Here is a 21,506-nt window from a genome sequence, read left to right on the forward strand (position 1 = left end):
AACTCACTATATACTGAGATATACAGCTGGGTATTGTCAACATATGGATGATATCTCAGACCATAGTGACAGATGATTTCACCCAAAACTGTTGAATAGGGGCAGAGAGAGCACCGATCCCTGCAGGACCTCACAAAGCAGCGGGTGAGGCCTGGATCTCTCACCTCCTATTAACACTAAGTGAAAATGGCCACAGAAGAAGGAAGTGAACCAGGATAGTACAGAGCCCCCCCCTCCCAATTTCCAAAGCTGCTCCAGAAGAATACCATGGTGAACTGTATCAAAAAACGCCAAGAGGTTAAGTAGAGCAAGGATGGATGCACTACTCCCATCCCGTTCCAACCGAGATAATCACAAAGGGGGACCAGTGCCATTTCTGTCACATATCCATTTCTGAATCCTGACTGGTAAGGGTCTACATAATCTGTTCATCCAGAAACCTCTGGAGCTGCTACACAATCACTTTTTCAACAACCTTCCCATAAAAAGGGAAGATTGGAGACAGGTTGGAAATTATCCACCCAACACAGTAGAATCCAGTGATGGCGTCTTGAAAAGAGGGTGGACCATAGCCTTTTTAAAGTGCTGGGGACTACGCCTTCTTGTAGGAAAGCATTAATTGCCGCCAGAATCCACCCACTTTTCACCTCCTGGGAAGCTTTCACAAGCCAGTAGGGACATGAGTCTAAAACACAGGTGCTTGCACACATATTCCCTAGGATCCTATCCACTTCCTCAGGAGCAACAGGGTCAAACTGTTCCCAGATAACAGGGCAAGAACCTGCCTCAGCCCCCCGACCAGCACCCATGCCAGCATCTAGCTGGGAACAATGTCCAGTGATTTTGCCTTCCAGAAAATCTGCAAATTCCTTAGTGCGCTCTCTCAGGTGGACCTCAGTCTCCTCTTTCCCCAGGAGGAGACAGCTCACTTTAAAAAGATTTGCTGATCAGTTATCAGCAAATGCAATTAGTGCAGAGAAGTATTTACACTTCACTGCATGAAACACCATGAGGTAGTCTCTTACCCATGTTTGATCAAGTTCATCCCTCGTCTTCTTCCAGCGGCGCTCTAGACATCTCTTCATCCATTTTATTCCTCTCTGTTCTTTTGTCTACCACGGAGGACAGAGAAGTCTATGAGTGAGGAGAGATCGTAGGGGTGTAAAGCACTATAAAGCGGTATATAAGTTAAGTGCTATTGCTGTATATGCACTGCTCTGACAAGAACACCAAATCGGCTATGTGAGCACTGTTCCTAATCGGTCCCTTGATAATCTGGGACAGGCCCATGGAAGTCATGGTTTCCATGAAATATTGGGCTACATCTGACCCCACCCCAGAGATGGCAGATTGAAATTCCTCAGAACTATAAGATTGGAGAACTCCACTGCCAACTCTGCAGTAAGATCTAGGAGTCTGGATAGGAAAACTGCTATGAAGCAGGGAAGGTGGTACCACAGCAGCAATCCTACCTGATCCCTTGAGCCCAACCTAATAAAAATGGTCTCACCAACTGGGTAGTTGTGGAGCCATGACCCAGAGGCAGCCAGAGAATCCCTGATAACAACAGCCATACCTCCTTCCCAGTCCTGAGGTCTAAGCTGGTGCCATGCTCAGTAAGCCACTGGGCACATTTCTAAGATGGAAACACCTCCCTCTGGGCCCAGCCAGGTCTCAGTTTATACAAGCCAGATCAGCCTTCTCTTCAAGAATCAAATCAGCAATAAGGGTAGGCTGATCTGACAATTAAAAGCAGCAGCCTAAGACCAGGGCCACCATGGATCTGCAAACATTCCATCCCCCATCTCATACTCTTTTTTGATATAAAAGGAGAACCTCCTCCAACTGACAAACAGTCAGGGGCAACATGAGCCCAACAGGCACTATAGCACTTGCTCTCAGCGCCCTCAAGCTCACACCACCCCTTCCTCACTTTTGCAGAGGGGCCGCATCCTGCAGCCCCTTATCCCCTAACACACTCATAATACATTGACTCAGTGCACAAACAGTACCCTGCCCTATTGCTCTCACCCACCAAGCAGGGAGCCACTCTTCCCCCGCAGCTTTCACCAGGGGAGAGGGACTAACACACTCACCTGGCTCTCACCCAACATATACCTATATTGGAACAGCCTCTGTCCAAAATATAAATAATTCCAACCATCTTTGCTTTTGAAAAGGCTGTGAAGACCTGACTCTTCTGTCAGCCATTGGAACCAGGATACTGATGGAGATCAGAGATGGATGTGATTTGTTGAGGACCTCAGACTGTGATTTTTAATGGGTTTATATAGTTGGTATGTTTTTATTTCTGTTCATCACCTCGATTTTCTTGGTTAGATGGGCAACTATATAAACTAGTTAAATAAATTATTATTCTATTAAATTATTAAAATCATTATTGTTTAAATTTTATTTAAGCATAATACAGTATCCAATTAATGTTGGATTGCTGAAGAAGAATGAAGAAAAAGAAGTGATGAAAACTGGTTTGAGTACATAATATGAAATTGTAGTTAAACATTCATAGTTGTTGAGAAGTTTTTTGTTATATGGAAGATATCTTTACCAACCAAATCCCGATGTTCTTAATTCATTTTCATGATAGGCCTTATTCATTACTCGAACAGAAATACTGTATATTTCAATTAGAAATCTAAGTGTGCATCTTTCTAGAAACTTGAAAGAGCTTATGATTTTAATTTTTTAAAAATGGTTTTAATTACTTTGCGTTATACTCAGGGGTGGGATTCAAATTTTTTAACAATCGGTTCTGTGGGCGTGGCTTAGTTGGTGGGCGTGGCTTGGTCGTGTTATTGGCTGGGTGTGGCCAACTCAATATCACTCACATTGAGGACGCAACAGTCATAAGTGTGAAAAATGGTCATGTCACTTTTTTCAGTGCCATTGTAACTTTGAATGGTCACTCCACACAAGCAAAGTACCAGCAAAGGAGAGGAAAAAAACCCAAGAGAAGTTCCTGAGACAGGAAGTCTAGTCCTGCCAAGAATGTAATAAGGGTTAACAGAGAGGCAGTTTCTGTAAGCAACACCAATGTTTCCTTCCTGGCTTCCTTACAGAATTAGACCAGTAATTTCTTCTAACAACTGGTTCTCTGAACTGCTTAGAATGTTAACAACTGGTTCTAGCAAATAGGTGCGACCTGATTATACTGTATACTGTTCCAGTACCCATTAAGAACTGGGTTTGCGATTTCCGGTTTGCAAGCTTTCGGCGGCGGCAGGGATTCGCGACACCGCACGATCCCTGCTGCGTTCGCCGCCAAGGTTCCCCGATCTGTTTGGATCTGGGGGATATAGCTGCCCGTAGAGGCAGCTGAAGACAGGGGATCCGGAAAGTGGTTTGGGGGTGTCGCAGACCCTCCCCAGCCGGCTAAACCCCCTTTTCCTGAGGGCGGAGGAACGGCGGTCAGCAATGGCCGCCACGAAGAAATCTGCAGCCGGACAAGCAGGTGCAGGAGGGAGAAAGTCGGAAGAATAGTGAAAGTTGCTTCTAACCGGGACAAGAGAAAGTGACCTGGAAACTTGAAGGCTGCTAAGTATGTATTGTCTCTAGTGAGAGTTACAAGCTGTGAATATTTTAAAAGGGAAAGTTTTTTCTTTGTTCCGCTCTCCTTCCTAAAGTGACAGCGGAGGGAAAAAATCCTTTTGGCTGTGAGTGGGAAGGGAGAGGGAAAAAAATTGGAGCAAAATTTGAAAATAAGGAGAAGATTGCCTAGAATTTTAAAGAATTACTAAACATCAATAAGACTTCCAAAAATATATATTTGAAAGGGAACTTTGTGATTAAACTTTAACTCCAGAAAGAGAAAGTGAAGAAGAAGAAGAAGGTATTTAAAAGAAACAGCCTGTTTGGATTGTTTGGTGATTTTGGAACTTTTGAGAATTATTTCTGATCAAAACATCTGGGAAAACTTTTTCTCTACACAATGGCATTACTTGTGGATGGATTGAAACTTGTATATCAAAAATATGAAAAAGAAAAACAAGAAGGGAAAGATGGTCTTGGCACTATTTTTCAATTTTTAGAAATGGCGGTTTATACTTATGTGAAGCAGAATGAACAACAGGATGATGGGGACAAAGAAGAAGAAGAAGCCATCTTTGATGAACAAATGACTTTGATTGGAGAAGGGGAAAAGCAAGAGAAAAAGGAAAAGAGGTCTTTAAGATCTGAAAAAACAGCCCAAAAAGAGAAGAATAAGGTGAAAAGGGGACATTATGTTAAGAAACAACAGAAAGGGGAAAGCAGAATAAAAGGGAGGTGGAGAGACAAGGGGTTAAAGAGGACAAGGAGAAGAAGAAGCAAGGGAGAAAGGAAGGGATGAGAAGTTCTAATGGTGGGGAGCAAGATGTTAAGAAGCAAAAGTTTTTCAGAGATAATGGATAAATATGATTCAAGATTCTGATGTGTGTGTGTGTGGGGGGTGTAATAATTTTTGGAAAGTATAAGTGTTCCCACAAAGGCATGATATTTAATTGAAATGGATAAAATGTTTAAGATATAAATGATTGTTAATATTAATGATTAGAATATGGTATATTAGCGAATTTTTTTGTGAAATGAGAGATTTGAAGTAGAAGAAGGAGGAAGGAGAAAGGAAGGGATGAGAAGCCCTAATGGTGGGGAGCAAGATGTTAAGAAGCAAAAGTTTTTTAGAGATAATGGATAAACTTTATTGATAAAGGGATTCTAGAAAGGTACATAAGACTGTATTTTTATATTTGTATTTAGAAATAACCATAGAAAATTGGAAATAATATGTAATTTAAAATGTGATAAAATATTTAACATAAACTAGTGAAATTTGTGTTAAGAAAAAAGGAGTACTGCAATGAAATATGATTTAAGATTGTGATTGGGGGGGTAATAATTTTGGAAAGCATAACTGTTCCCACAAAGGCATGATATTTAATTGAAATGGATAAAATGTTTAAGATATAAATGATTGTTAATATTAATGATCAGACTATGGTATATTAGCGAAATTTTTTGTGAAATGAGAGATTTGAAGTAGAAGAAGGAGGAATATTGTAATGAAATAATGAGCTATAATACGTGATGTGGGGGGGGAATAATTATGGAAAATAGGGCTCCCATAAAAGTATGTGATTTAATTGAAAAGCAATGAGTTAAACGTTCAAGATATAAATGAATATCAATACTAATGAATAGATTTGTATCATTTTTGATAACATAGTATAATTTTAGAATGTACCCGACAGAATCCCAATGTAAGTTATGTGTTTTATATTAAGTATTATAAATATAGGGGAGAGAGATAAAGGCATCATACTCCATATAGTGTACAGGAGAAGTTTTTCTTTTTTAAAGAAGAAAAATAAATGGATGGCTGGAAATAGAACAGACAAAGAATAATAAATATTATGATCTGAATTGAGAGGAGATAAATAAAATAAAATTGAGAAAATTTAAAAGAGAGGAGAAGTTATATAGAAAATTGAAAATGTTAATAAGATATGAAATGGTATATAAAAGGAATATGAATTTGAATTTGTGTCTGTACCAAGAGTTATAACCCGGGACTAAGCAACTTTCAGAAAAGAGATTTTTTACGCTTTTATGTTTTGTGTTTTTTTGTATGTATGTATTGTATGTTTTGAAGAATTAATAAAACCTGTTTAAAAAAAAAAAGAACTGGGTTTGCAAGGAACAATACTATAGAAGAAATATTTTAAGTACATAAAGTGGAAAACATTTGTCATTTTTAGTAGTTTTATCGCATTATATTTTGCAAGATAATCTGAATTATAATTATAATTTGAAAAGTGCTTTAATCTTAGCTCCATATTTCAGATTGTGTATGATTTAAATCCTGTAGGTTCAAATACTTAGCTTTTGTTTTTTTCTGATCTTCACCATATGGACAACTTATATTTGAAACATTAGATGTAACATTTATATTGTTTTTGTAATACGATATGTGGCCATTGAGAATAATTTTTATTTTCACTGTAACCTGTTTAATTAACATAATGAAGCTTATGGGGTATGTCACTCCTTTTACTAGTGTGCTAGTTTCTAGATTGAAATTCCTGTCACTCATCGTAACTTCTGTGATAGTACAGAGTCTCCAATTATTTATCTTGCCAAACATTTTTGAAACAAAAGTATGGAATCATAATTCCAGTGATACCAACATTCATTTCTGAAGGAACATAATGCTTTGATTAATGAAGTAAAACACCTCTGCTGATTTACTGTCTAAAATTCAGAGTGCAAACTAGCTGATCTCAAACAGCTCTTGTTAGGAATGATAGTCACCTAACAGTTGGGTTGGCAATATATAAACCAGGATAGTTGTTTAATGCTGTTGTATCTTTAAGAGAGTGCTGTAATTGTGATTGGCTGAGGTTCCTCTGACAGCCATAAGATGGAGCCAGAAACCTGGTTTGTTCTCTTCTTGAATTTTCCCTATTGCCTTTTGCCTGATCGTCGTTCTGCTGGAATTGCTGTGAGTCTTGCAAACTGTTAGCAAACTCCGTTTACTGAACTTTGTTTATGATACTGGACTTCATTTTTGGATTATCCCTGGACTGATTGTATTGAATGCTACCTGCTTTAACCGTGTATGATTTGGACTGTTTGTTGGACTTTGTTTACCCGTTTACAGGAAGTAAAACCTACATTGTACTATTCAGTGTATCTGTATGCTGGTTGTATGTTATTCCTCATCACTCTCACTACGTTTTCCTGAGTGCACTCATTCTCCTAACGGGGAATACTTCAACACTGGTTATGCGCCCAGTTCAGATAACTCAGATAATTGAGAGTTAGTGTGAATACACGATACTGTATATTTGAACTTTATGAAAATAACTTTTCAAGAACTACATGAAAAGGAACTGATTTTTTCAGAGCTACATCAGGTTTACATTATTCTTTACTCATTGGATGAAAGTTATGATGATCTTCACTGGAAGTCCTGACCAGAAATGAACTGACATTGAGTGACATAACCGGACGATTCTTAGAAGAGGCAATACGAAGGCAGGATAGAGACCAACTGAGAGAGAAACAACCACAAGAAGAGGATTTGTTTTCAACTGCCTATACTGTTAGGAAATGTTTTTCTTGTGGGGCTAGGAACATATAGCTAGATTCTGTAAGAAGGGAAAACGACAGAATATTGGTAATCACCAACTAAGAAAAATGTTAATTTAGCTATGTCTAGCAATTCAACTGTAAACCATAATTTGTGGGTAGTTGATAGTGGAGCATCACAGTGCATTACTAGAAATAGAGAGAGGTTAGGGTTAGGGTTAGAGTTATCTACGAGTAAGCAACATGTATCACTGGCAAATGGATGGAAGATGAAAGCATCTGGTGAAGGTATCGCATATTGTCCATGTGTAAATGAGCATTTACCTATGTTACATGTACCTAAACTGAAATTTAATTTGTTATCAGTAAGGGCTTTAATTAATATTGGTTATGTAGTAAGCATTAGTGGAGATAACTGTATAATAGAGAAAGAGGGTAAAAGTGTTACTGCTACTTTAAAGAATGATTTATATATTATACATGATGACCAGTTGCAGATGGCTAACTCAGTTTATAACAATGTTAAGCCACATGACGATTGTATACATTTACTGCATAGATGTCTGGGGCACATCAATTTCAAAATGCTGAAACAAACTGTTAAAATTGTTAGAGGGAGTAAAATTAAAACCCTGTAACAAGTACTTAAACTGTAATGCCTGTAGCCAGGAGAAAAGTAAGGTTACTCCAGCAAACAGACTGAATGGGTTTAAGACCAAAGAACCTTTAGAGGTTGTATTTGCTGACATAATTGGTCCTAAGAAACCCAGTTTGGGAGGTGCCTGCTATGTTTTGAGTACAATGGACCATTACTCATGGTACGGTTTCTGCTATCTAATGAAAAACAAAACAGAAACGTTCCAACGTTTCTTTAATTGGCTAAGATTTGCAGAAAGGAAAATGAGACATAAGGTAATTACTTTAGTTACAGATAACAGGACTGAGTTTATTAATAATAGATTCCAAACGATGTTGAAATTGGCTGGTATCGAGCATAAGCGTTCTGCACCTTAAAGGCCACAATATAACTCGTTTATAGAACGAAGAGGGCAAACGTTACAAGCCATGGCTCGTACTATGTTACCTGATTCAGATTTGCCTGAAACACTGTGGGGTGAAGCCATAATGTGTAGCAACCATGTGTTAAACAATGTGGTGAACACAACAACTGGTGAATTGCCATTCACTCGTTGGCATGGCAGAAAACCAAATTTAAGTTATGTACATACATTTGGAGCTTCAGCATGGGTGCATATTCCCTCACAAATATGACTAAAAGGGCAACATAGAGCTAGGAAATTATTTTTTGTAGGTTATGAGGTCAACGATAGATCGTTTAGATTTTGGGATCCAGGCACAGGTAATGTTTACTGTAGCACTAGTGCTAAATTTCTTGAGCACGTTGGGTGACATAAAGTAGAACAGGAATCTAACAATGATGTTGTTATCGACACCCAAGTAGTCCCTAATGATGAGATAGTTAAACCATCAATAGCCATTAAAGAGGAAGAACAGGCACAGGAGGAGGTAGAAGAACAGGAGCAGGTGGAACAGGAGAGTCCACCAGTAAGCCCTGAGTTACCTAGACGTTCAACCCGTGTAACACGACCACCAGATAGATATCAGGCTAGTATAGTATGCCAAGTAAATATAGTTCCTACTAACTATAATGAACTGAAACTGTATTCTGCTAAGGATCAGGCTGTTTGGCAGGAAGCAATGGATAAGGAACTGAAATCCTTACACAGTTTGGAGGTATGTGAAAATGTCAGGTTACCACCAGGTGAGCATGCCATAAGGTGTAAGTGGATTTATAAAATTAAGACAGGTATGGATGGGACTGTTACCCATAAAGCCAGGTTAATAGCACAAGGGTTCGATCAGTCAGCCAATGACTATGATGAGGTGTTTGCACCTAGTCTGAAGGCTACCACATTATGAGCAGCATTAGTGTGGGCAGCTAAGAAGAAATACACAATAAACCATTTAGATGTGGAGACGGCATATCTTCATGCACCGTTGCAATATACTATATATTTAAAGAAGCCTTTAGGGATAAAAACTGATAACAAAACTGATTGCTGGAGATTAAAAAGAGTCTATATGGCTTGAAGCAATCAGGCTATGAATGGAACCAATGCATAGTGAAGGAATTAACAGAGATAGGTTTTGTAGCTGGCATGGCTTATCCATGTTTATTCAAAAAGTAAAGTGATGGTGTAATTTCATTGTTACTATTGTTCACTGATGACATAGCATTAATCACTAAGACTGATCAAGAAACTACTGGGATTATTTCACTGTTAGAAAAGAAATTTAAAATAAAACATTTAGGTGAGATTAAACAGTATCTTGCTTTGAAAATAGATAAAATTAAGGGAGGCTACAAAATCTCACAGGCAGATAAAATTAACCAGTTACTGAAGAACTTTAAAATGGAACTTTGTAAGCCGGCTAAGACGCCAATGAGCCAGGAGTTTAGCCACAGTGATGTGCAGTGTCCTGTTTTTGATAAAGATATTTATCAATCATTGATTGGTAGCTTATCCTATCTCAGTAATTGGTCTAGGCCAAACATAGCATATAGTGTCAACCAATTAGCCAGGTTTAATGCTGAGCCTACTGAAAGGCACTGACAAGCTGCTAAGCATGTGTTGAGATATCTTAAACAAACGATGCATTATGCATTATATTTGGAGCTTAAGGATGAACTAAGTTTAACTGCATATGCTGATGCAAGTTTCGCTACAGACGTACCTACATGTAAATCAACGTCAGGTACTGTAGTGTTATTAGGAAAGGTGTTAATTGGATGGCGGTCTATTCGACAAAAACATCTAAGCTTATCAACAATGGAGGCTGAATTCTCATGTTTGTCTCTATTATGTACAGACTTAGTATGTTATAAACAACTAATGATGGGAATTGATGTAAAGGAACCTATTGTTGTATATGAAGAGAACCAATCAGCAATTCAGATGGCTTCCAATCTTGCGTAAAGACAAGATCAAAACACACCTATCTACGTTATCTAAATGTAAGACAATGTGTTCAAAGTAAAATGATTACACTGGAGTCCTGCATGTCAGAGAATAACATTGCAGATCATTTCACGAAAGCCCAAGGCACTGTAAAACATAAGACTTGTTGTGAGGAATATGGACTTAAACTGTAAGGTTTTATATATTGTCCTATACAAAGGGGAGAATGTTAGGAATGATAGTCACCCAACAGTTGGGTTGGCAATATATAAACCAGGATAGTTATTTAGTACTGTTGTATCTTTAAGAGAGTGCTGTAATTGTGATTAGCTGAAGTTCCTCCGATGGCCATAAGATGGAGCCAGAAACCTGGATTGTTCTCTTCTTGAATTTTCCCTATTGCCTTTTGCCTGATCGTCGTTCTGCTGGAATTGCTGTGAGTCTTGCAAACTGTTAGCAAACTCCGTTTACTGAACTTTGTTTATGATACTGGACTTCATTTTTGGATTATCTGTGGACTGATTGTATTGAATGCTACCTGCTTTAACCGTGTATGATTTGGACTGTTTGTTGGACTTTGTTTACCCGTTTACAGGAAGTAAAACCTACATTGTACTATTCAGTGTATCTGTATGCTGGTTGTGTGTTATTCCTCACCACTCTCACTACGTTTTCCTGAGTGCACTCATTCTCCTAACGGGGAATACCTCAACAGCTCTTTTTTCTTTAGTTGTTATCTGTATCTACAAAAATAACATCTTAGACATATTTGAGTGTAGTAGGTATTGTAAGCATGCTTTTCCCCAAAATTTGTCATTTAATTTTTTTCTTATTTTTCACAGAGGAAAAAAAACCTAAAATCAAGAAACCAAAAACTGAATTTCCTGTATATACTGTGGTTGAAACAAATGCATATATACCATCATATGATCATGGGACTTCTATTGAAGAAATTGAGGACCAGATGGATGATTGGTTGGAAGACAGGAACAAATCTCTTAAAAAAAAGGCAAGTATATATTTGTTCTAAAAGGATAAAGAAAATGAAGACCTGGCAAGGAATTATACATATTTATTCTAATATTTATAGGTTGCATTTGAGTAAGCAGTCAAAATAATGATTATCAATTCTGACAGAGGCAAAGTGTCTCTCATATAGCATGTCAGGGCTGAATTATTTAACATATATTTAATATTTATAATTATATGTCTGATCCCACTATTTTTTTAGAATAAATATATTATTAGAACAGCTGCTCTAATTCTGCACTTTGTTTTAGTTATCTTCTTTGTTGTCTTATGCAGATGAGAAGTAACATTGAATGAACACTCCTTTCTTCCTGGCCCCAAAAAGAAGTATATACATTGAGCTCTGTGTAACCAAGTTGTTACCTGAAACGAGTTAGGGTTCAGTCCTTTAAGTGCTGGGTTTATAGTATATAAATTCTGATTTCCTTGTATTTATTTTTCTAATTCTCTTTATATATCAGAAAAGTCCTCAAGACAATGCAAATGTCAAAGCTGTTTCTATTATGCTTTGCTACCATATGCTTTATATTGTAATTTGTTACTATATACATACTATTTTATATCTGGCATGTTAATCCGGCCCCTGTAAAAATGCATGGGTCCAAGGTGAAGTGCTAAGAAGTGGAAACGTGTTGGGTGAATCATTTATTTGTCATTAGAAAAATTGGCATTTCTAAAAGATGAAAGACAAGTGAATTCTACATGTCTAAATCTACTGTATATAAGCACAATAAGAGAACCATAATTGGCAGCAGTTAATTTATCACACATTGAGGAAATGAATCTTGGCTTCTGCAAGGAAGCCAAAATGACTATTATCTTAGATTTCCAGAGCACACTGCCAGTTACCAATGCATGAAAAAAACTCCTAACTTTTCAAAATTTAAAAACTGTTAATGAACTATATGTCTTTCTGAAGATTACAATATGTCATCTGGGTCTAATCTTGATGACCAGTGATATTCTTGGAGAGTTTCATTAAAATATTTCTAAACACAGTGAACTTTTAAAAGATTATGTATTGCTTTTTCTCACATGGAAAATTTCATGGCTGTAATTCTTAGCCAAATTCTTAGCCACATGCTCCAACACTGGAAGTTTTTAAGAAGAGATTGGATAACCATTTGTCTGAAATAGTATAAGGTTTACTGCCTAAGCAGAGGGTTGGACTAGAAGACCTCCAAGGTCCCTTCCAACTCTGTTATTCTATTCTAAATATATAGAAAGGAGTCTTGATAAAATAAAATTTAAAATAAAATAAATTTACTGTTAAATGTGTAACTGGTGAGAAAAAAATCTAAATGGGCAAAATCTTTGCATTTAAGTTTATGTAAATCTTTGAATTATTTTAAATAATTAAAATATATTAAAATATATTTCTATGCTTATATTCAGTCTTTCTTTGTTGATTGAATACAGTGCAGCAATCTGACCAATAATTTGTTTCAGAATATTACAAATTGATGAGCAAAGGACACATGGGTGTGTGGGGTCTCTAATGTTTTGAGCTCTAAGCACATAGCGCTTATAAGCAAGCTTCCTGTAATCTTCTTGATTATCCTTACCAGTCTCTGTGGTAAGATATTTCCTTAATGTGACTTCAGAAGCTACTTTTAAAGTTCTCTGATCTGCTAGGTGCCATTTCAGACAAGCTGGTGTTTGTGTACATTCTTCCATTCCAACCAGAATTGATCCATTTATGAAAAAACATTAAAATGAACCCTCCTATAGCTATAATGCATATGCATTTTCATGAAATAAGAGCAGTTTTGAAACTCAATCTGTGGTCCACAAACCTGGGTGCCATGATGTCATCACAGGAGATTTGCAAAAGCTTGTAGCGATGTTATGATTTAACTATTGAGTTGTTGTGGTGTCTATGACCACAAAAGGTATTTAACAGGTCTGTAGTAAAGAAAAGGTTGAGAACCACTGCTCTAGAGTATCTGTGACAGATAGTGATTCAGACTTCGTTTGAAGACCTATTATATCACATCATATGACAACCTGTTTCGCTGGTTGATCAGTCAACGTAGCTAGGAAGTACTCTGGGATCTAGCCCGAAATTCCTTCTTTTTAGTGGGGTAATAGCGAATGAGCCCATTTCTTCTATGGGATAGTTCTTCAGATATTTGAAGATTGCTATCATATTTTTCCTTAGTCATTTTTCCTGACGGCTAAACATATCTGTATCATTGAACTGTTCCTTATAGGACTTGGTTTCCAGACCAATCACTGACTTGAGGGCTCTCATCTGAAGTCACCTCAGTTTGTCCTTAACCTTTTTTGAACTGTCTTACCTATATCTGGGCATAGTACTCTAAATAATATTGACTAGAATGGACTAAATTAATTACATCTGTAAACCAGATTCTTTACTCCTGTTCATGCACCTGAAGGTAGCGCTGCCATTTTAGCAGCTGCATCACACAGCTGGCTCATATTTAATGTGAAGATGACAAGGATACTCAGATTCTTTCCACATGTTTTACTGCCAAGTCAGGTTATCCAATGCTATACTTGTGCCTTTCATTTTTCCTATCCAAATGCAGAACCCTACATTTCTCCCTACTAAATGCCACACTATTTATTTCAGCCATTGGCCATGCCTGCCCCGATTTTTTTGAAACTTTGGTCATTCATTTAAAACTCTGTTCATCAAACTTGACAATGTTAAATAGGCAGACTTCAACTCCTAGTGGGAATTGGTTGGCTGGGGGGTTCTGGAAGTTGGAAGTCCACACATCTTAAAGTTGCCAAAATTAAGAAATATTGATTTAAAGTTTTAGCCATGGTCCTTAGTTTTGTATCACCTGCAGATCTGAGAAGTTCCTCTTCAATTCCCAAGTCATTTTCAAAGGTTACTGAGAGTAGGTCCATGAATTCCTCTGTTATTGCTTTTAGTGCCTTAACATGTAATATATTTGGTTCTGGAGATTTGAATTTAAATCCATAATATCTTGTCCAGTGTTTTGGAATAACTCTAAAAAGTTTTGCCCTGGCTTCTACATGACAGTCTTTCATACACTTAAAGACAGTTCTCATATCTCCCTATGGTATTCTCTATTTTTCTTAATCTTTTTTCCAGGCCCCTCTAAATACTCTCTGTACATTAATTTCTTTTTAAAATGTGTTTCCCAGAACTGAATACAATATCCTAAGTATAGTCTGATCAATGCAGAATAGAGAGGAACAGTGACTTGGCTTCATTTAACTAGCTTCCTATTCTGACAGAGTTTTTTATACTTAAAAGTAGCCTAACCCAACTTAAAAATAAGTAAGCTATAAGAAATTTTGTTTCAACCAATAAGGTTAGCAATTAAATATTTTACAAAATTAAGAAAAAAATCCAACATGTTATAGATGTGTATATAATAAATCCATACTTTATTGGACAAAATTTATATGAAGATTTCTGGGACTTCCGGTTGCAAGGCTTCGGCGGCGGCAGTAATCCGCTTCTCTGCGGGTCCCTGCTGCGCTCGCTGCTGAGGTACCCCCGATCCAACTGGATTTGGGGGTTGTCGCTGCCCTGAAGAGGCAGCGGAAGACAGAGGAGATCCGGGCAGGGGTCTGGGGATATCGCACCCCCTTTCCCCAGCCAGCTAGACTCCTTTTTCCTGAGGCGGTGGAGCGGCTGTCAGAAATGGCAGCCACAAAGGAATCTTCAACCGGATAAGACTGTGCAGGAGGAAGACAGAAGGAGAAGTTTTCTTGGCTGAACTGGGACATTAAGTTACTTTTAAAACACCCTGGAAGCCTGACTTTCGGATTGATACATTTATTTCCAAAAGAAGTTTGTTACGGGCGGCGAAAGTGCTGAAAGAAAGTTCACTCCCCTTCCTTACGGTGAAAGCAAATGAGCACAGAAAAACCTGCTGTTTTGAGGTAAAAACAAGCTCTTTGTTATAAGTGGGAAGGAGAGGACTAAAAAAAAAATTCTTTAAAAACTTGTTGGAGGAGACGCTTTGAAGATTATAAGACCAACAACTAATTGTAATACGGCTTTAAAATATATTTGGGATTTTGCCCCAGGAGGAAAAGTTGCAAAGAGAAGAAGAAGAAATAATTTCTGTCTGTTTGGATTGTTTGATAACTTTGACATTTGCAAATTACTTTAAGATTAAAAACATCTGGGTTGTTCTTAAAAATTTACAATGGCACCATCTGTGGATCAACTAAAAATGGAATATGAAAAATTAAAAGAAAGAGAACAAAATGGCAAGAATTCATTGGGAGCTGTCTTCCACTTTTTAGAAATGGCAGTTTCTACGTACCAGCAAATACTTGAGGAAGAAGGAGAAGGAGAAGAAGAAGAAGAAAAGGAAGCCATTTTTAATGGACAAAAAGTTCGATTAAGAAAGAAAATAGGAAGAGAGGAAGGAAAAATGAGAATTTAAGATTCAATAAAACAACCAAGAAAAAGAAAAATAAGGTGAAAAAAAAGGTATAATGTTAGAAAGCAATTGAAAAGAGAATTACAACAGAGAGGGAAGCTAAAAAGGTGGAGGTTAGGAGAGGGGGGCAAAAGATCAGACTGGAGAAGAAAGGGAGGGAAAAAGGAAAAAAAGCCACGGTCTGAAACAAGATATCTTTTTAGAGATAAAGGATAAAGGACAGTGTATAATTTAAGAAAGATTCTGCAAGAGTACATAAGATAGTATTGTAGTATTTGCATTTGAAATAGTCTATTGGAATATTATAAGATTTAACAAAATATTAAAATATTAAAATGTTTTATAATGATAGATTTCAATATTTAATAAAATATCAAAGAGAATGTGTAAAATGATTAATGCTTAGTTATACTATTAATTAGAATTAGAATGGAAATTATATACTTAACTATATTATAAGTTTATTATTCTTTTTTTCCAAAATGCAATATGTAGAATGTACTAAGCAGAATCAGAATAGAAATTATGTATTATTTTAAGTGTTACTTTAGGGAAAGGCGTCACACCTTAAAAGTGATTACAGGGGAAATTCTTTGCTAAAGACAAGAGATAAATAGATGATTGGAAAAGAACGGACAAAAGATACAAACATAATGATTTTGAAATAAGATGAAATAAATAAAATATAATTAAGAGAGTGAAAAGAAGGGAGAAGTTATATAGAAAATATAGAATGGTTAATAAGATATGAATGGTATATAAGGTGAGCATGAACTTGATTTAGGTCTGTAAAAAAAGATGTAACCCGGGGCTAAGCCACTTTTCAAAAGAAGTTTTATGTTTTATGTTTTGTGTTTTGGTTAACTATGTTTTGATTGTGAATTAATAAAACCTTGGAAGAATAAAACTAAAGGGAGAGAAATTTGGAAAAGACATGTATAAATGATAATTAAGGAGGTTTTATCTTTTTATGTCTTGTTTTATGTTTTGTATTTTGTGTGTTTATGCTTGTTTGAGAATTAACAAAACCTTGATAGAAAGAAATATAATTGAATAAAAGTGAAGGGAGAAACAATGAGAAATTTGGAAAAGATATATACGTGTTTAAATGGAAATGTGATAATGTGGAACTATGCCTTAAAAAATAATGCTTTATTTGCCTTGTTAAAACTTATAAGTAATTTTTGAGAAAGGAGGTTTTATACTTTGATGTCTTATGTTTTGTTTGTCTTTAAAACCAATAAAACTTGTTTTATTAAAAAAAAAATTATATGAAGATTTCTGAATTTCACCAATGGCCTGGATGTAACTGCTGAGTTAAATAATTGCTCAAAATTTAACAAAAGATGAAGGAAATGTAATGGCTAGAATCACAAGCTAATTCTAATTAATGAAATCTGGTTTCTTTAATACTACTTTAATATAAATTAAACACTATTTATCACTTCTTTATTCCACTCCTAAAAGAAGTTTAGGTTTCCCCCTCCCCCTCTCTTTAAACCTCCAACAACCCTACTGTGTGGTTTAGTCATCTGAAGAGATTTTGACTAGAAATTACATTCTTATAGTGTGAGCATTCCTAGTGTTCTAACAATTATAATTATAACAATTACATTCCATGGTATCTTTTTTTTTCTTGGCCAAATACAATATTTTACTAGAAAATCAAGTTTTTCTTGAGTTTCTTCATCAACTTTTTTTTTTAATTTTATTTGGGTTTTCACAAAAAGAACATAATACAAATAAAACATCTTTTTTTAAAAATAGCATGGTCCCGGGTTACACTTCTTCATACAGACACAAACTCAATTTCATGCTCATTTTTATGTTCTATTCCATATCTTATTACCGTTTTATATTTTCTACATAGTTTTTCCCCTCTTTTAATTTTCTCAACTTTATTTTAATTATCTCATCTCAATCAAATCATTATATTTATACTTTTGTCTGTCCTGTTTCAATTTCATATTATCTTTTCTTATCAAACAAATTTTTCCCTGTAGTTACCAATTGGGGTATGACACCTTTATATCTTTTAATTTTATCCATTCAACTCTTATTTAAGCATCAATGTATACCTTTAACATTATAACATTCAATATAATACATAACTTCCAATTGAATTCTGCTTGGTACATTCTTAAAATACACACTATATTCTTAAAAAAGATTATATATATGTGTGTAAATAAAACACTCATTCCATTCCAATTCAATACTATCATTAATATTCATTAAAATCTTAACATCTTTAACCTTTCTTTTCAATTAAATATCATACTTCCTTGGGAACACTTATAAGCTTTCCATAATTAATTTTTCCCCTATTTCTTTTCACTTATATTTTATAAATCATTAAATAATTAAAATGTTCCCATCCTTTCCTAATTTAATTCTCTCATTCACTTTATTTCATTTGTTTATTAACAAACATTCCACGAGATTATGATAAATATTTTATCCATCATTTTAAGCATATTTTCAAAAATTATTTCTATTTATAATATAACAATACTATCTTGTGTACCTTTGCAGAATCCCTTTTACAGTTAAGTTTTCACCCATTATCTCTAAACAGGCTTATACTTTCGATTCTTGTACCTCTGCCCTGTTTCTCTATATCTTGTTTCTGTCCTTTGTAACTTCTTTTCCTTTCCTTCTTCCCTCTCTTCTTCTCCCTCCCCTTTTTACCCCCTTGTCTCTCTACTTCTAATTCTCTCTTCTGTAATCCCCTCTTCTGTTTCTTTCTAATATTATACTTATTTTTCAAACTATTCTCTTTTTTTTGGTTGTTTTTTCAAATCTTAAACTTTTCATTCTCTTTCCGCCCTTTCCTTTTTTCCCCCACATAAAGTTACTTGATCATTAAAGATGGCTTCTTCTTTGCCCCAATCTTCTTGATCTGCAAGCATTTCTTGTTGCTTCTCATAGTTCCAGATCTCTATTTCTAAGAGTTGAAATACGAAGCCAAAAGAACCTCTCCCTTCTTGTGCATCTTTGTACTTTTTAAGTTCCATTTTCAATTTTTCTAAAAGTGGTGCCATTTTAAACACTTTTAAACAACCACCCAATTGATTTTAGTCATTTAAATGCAATAACCAAAAATCCAGAGATCACCAAGTAATCCAAATAATCCCAAGATGTTTCTTCTTACTTCTTTTTTCCACTTTATCTTCCTGGGGCTCTACTATTTTGTTGTCAAGTTTCAGTTAAAAAGTATCTTTTAAGAATCTTGTTGAGGTTTTAGTTCCAGGCAGTCTCTTCCATTTTTCCAGATCCTGCACTTTTATTCTTTTTCTCTCCTTTCCTGCTTTTAAAAGGTTTTATTATCCCTTTAATAATAATAATTATAATAATAATTATTATTATTTATAATAATAATCTTTATTATCCCTTTGACATTTTATTTTCAGCTTAAATGCCTGTTGATGTCAAAGTGGATTTTTTTTCAATTTCTTGCTTAAGTCTCTTAGCTGTCAGTATATGGAAGGGAAGAGGGAAAAAAAATCAAATCCTTTCCCTTCCCTCTCTCCTTCACTGCTTCAAAATCTTCTTTGGGAACAGTGTTATTTTTTTTATAGTTTAAATTCCAGTTTACCTTGCATTGTTGCTTTTGCAGTTTAACCCGGTCAACCAAGACTTTCTATTCTTATCTTCCTCCTGCACATTCTTTTCCAGTCGAGTTCTTCTTTGAGGTGGCCATTTCTGACCACTGCTGCAACCGCCTTCAGGAAAGGGAGTAATGGCCAGCTGAGGAGAAGAGATGCGGCTCTCCTCAACCCTGCTGGCAGTCTCCCCCTTCTTCACCACCTCTACGGGGTGGCTTAGCCCCAATACCAGCTGGCTCGGGGCGCTCTGGCGGCGAGCACGAATTGAAACCACGCATGATTGCGGTTTCGGTCTGTCAGCGAAGGAACTCAAGCCGGAAGCTTCATCAACTTATTTTTGTTTTGCTATGGGTGATCGTGTAAAAACATTAACTGGATGTAACCTATCTGGCAGGCACCGGTTTGATGCAGACCATGTAACAGTTAGTCTAGATACAGGTGATCAGACTGAAATGAGAAGGAGGATTTTTTTGGAAACTATACTAGCAATTGTGCTATAATTATCACTGAGACTGGTAATATTTTATAAGTATGAAATAAATAATACATAAACGAAAATCATTGATGAGCACATAGTTTATTAATAGTATTTCAGCTGATTAATATTGAATTATATGTATGCATAAAAAATAAGCAGGACAAACAGTTTTCTGAAAAGGAAGATAAACAAATGTCTTGAATGTTTATGAAATGATAAAATGCATCATAGAAGAGGAAAGGGAGAAGGGAAGGAAGGAAACATACATTTGAAAAATATTAAAAGTCAAAAGTCTTTACAAGATAGATAAAATTTGTTCATGCATAACTTTTAAAGGAGGTTTCTTGAAAACTTACTAACCATCTCTAAGGCACATCAACATGTAAAATAAATAATGGAATGATGCAACAGAAAAGAATATTACCAATATTATATGTGAAATCAGAAGCTTTTACAGAACCATATTGTGGTTCAATAATTTCAGCTGGCAGGGCCCAGGAAAAGGGCCATATCTGCCATGGCTCTCAATCTTTGGAACATATTACTCCCTAAGGTGAGATTGTCTTCCCTGACTTAGGGCCCCAATGGGGGAATATCACACTGAAGTGGTTGATGAATTAAGAGGCAATCCCACCAACCCTCCTCCGCATCTTACCCACTCCCTCCCTATTTTTTAACCCTAATTTTATCTTTGATTTCCATTTTTATTATTTTATATATAATTATCTTTTATGATTTTATTACTTTCAATACTGTCAGTCACCCAGAGTCACTTTGAAATTAGATGGACAGCAAATAAATTTATAATAAATAAAAATAAAATAAAAACTTTCAGATTATGGATGGGTAATTGAACATGATGCTACCATTTTAAGGGAATGAAGATCCATATAGCTTTCCTCTTGGTTTCTTTTTTGGTGGAAATGCAATTATTGCCATTTTGTAGTTTTAATATATTTTAATGTGCCTTGTGAAGAACAAGGAGTGTATGTAATTTGTGGTACATAAACAGTGTGAATTAAAATATACCAATTAAATAATCTAGTATTGTGTGCATCATGTGCTTTAACTGCTTATTCCTACCAAAGCAAAATGATGTTTAATCAAAAGATAGAAATTAGCATTACAGATAAACAAATGCTTTCATTAACCAAAACATTTGTATTTTGAAAACACATCATTTGCCTTAGTCTCCTCACAACTAATGATTTTGCCAGTGAAATTCTACATGCCTCAGTGCTTTATAAAGAAATTTTATGCAGAGAACTTCTCTTCTTTACTGAATTGATTTCTATACAATTGTCCTAATCAGAAAAGAAATAAGTTAATGTTTTTTCCTAAGTTGCCACCAATTGCATTGGCCTTTCAATTAAAAATTGCATTTTAATTTCTTTTTTTCCATAAAAGAGATTTAGGTCTTTATGAATTGTAGTTAATTGGGATGCTGTTGTCTTCTTGACAATTTTTTCATCATAGGATGATAATCCTGATGCACAGGCCAACTAAATCTTTTTTTTTTCTTTTCGCAATTGTATTGCAGTTCATAGGCTGAACTCTGCATGCAGTCACATTTTTTGGAAGCTGCTTTATTTGAAAATGAAAATTTTAACCTTTCAGGACATGTGCATACAAATGATCTGTTTCATTGAAGATAACTATTCCATGAATTGCTTATAATTATTTACTCCAAGTAAATTTGGATCTTAAAAGATTTTACCCTCTGTGGTTAAAAGATTGGTTAAAAGATTAGCAGACAAGCGTATAAACTAGTTTTAATTTTGTATTTATGCTGAAAACCAAAATGAAGCATTCATACTTTTCTTCAGCCCTTGCTGTGAACTTAAGTTAATATTAAGTAAAAAAAACTCTGTGTGCGATTTCCCCACCTCTGTTCGTTATTAAACAGTGGACTTCCTATTTATTTTTG

At 35.5% G+C, this 21,506-nt stretch overlaps 1 protein-coding gene across 5 annotated transcripts in view; it reads left to right on the forward strand.

Moving 5' to 3' along the window:
- The window catches only part of DNAJC1 (DnaJ heat shock protein family (Hsp40) member C1), a 137,919-nt gene that overhangs the window by 64,350 nt on the left and 52,063 nt on the right, over nt 1-21,506 (forward strand). For all 5 annotated transcript variants that reach the window (XR_015746124.1, XR_003371607.2, XM_087948324.1 and 2 more), the window contains exon 8: nt 10,910-11,076. Coding sequence is in view for 3 of the 5 variants with exons in the window: in XM_087948324.1 (XP_087804450.1) it covers nt 10,910-11,076 (167 nt within the window). In the remaining 2 variants the exon portion in view is untranslated. The remainder of the gene's footprint in view (nt 1-10,909; nt 11,077-21,506) is intronic.

This window comes from Notechis scutatus, chromosome Z (assembly GCF_049901735.1).
Source record: "Notechis scutatus isolate UNSWTSFEM ecotype Mainland chromosome Z, rNotScu1.2, whole genome shotgun sequence".
NCBI lineage: Eukaryota > Metazoa > Chordata > Lepidosauria > Squamata > Elapidae > Notechis > Notechis scutatus.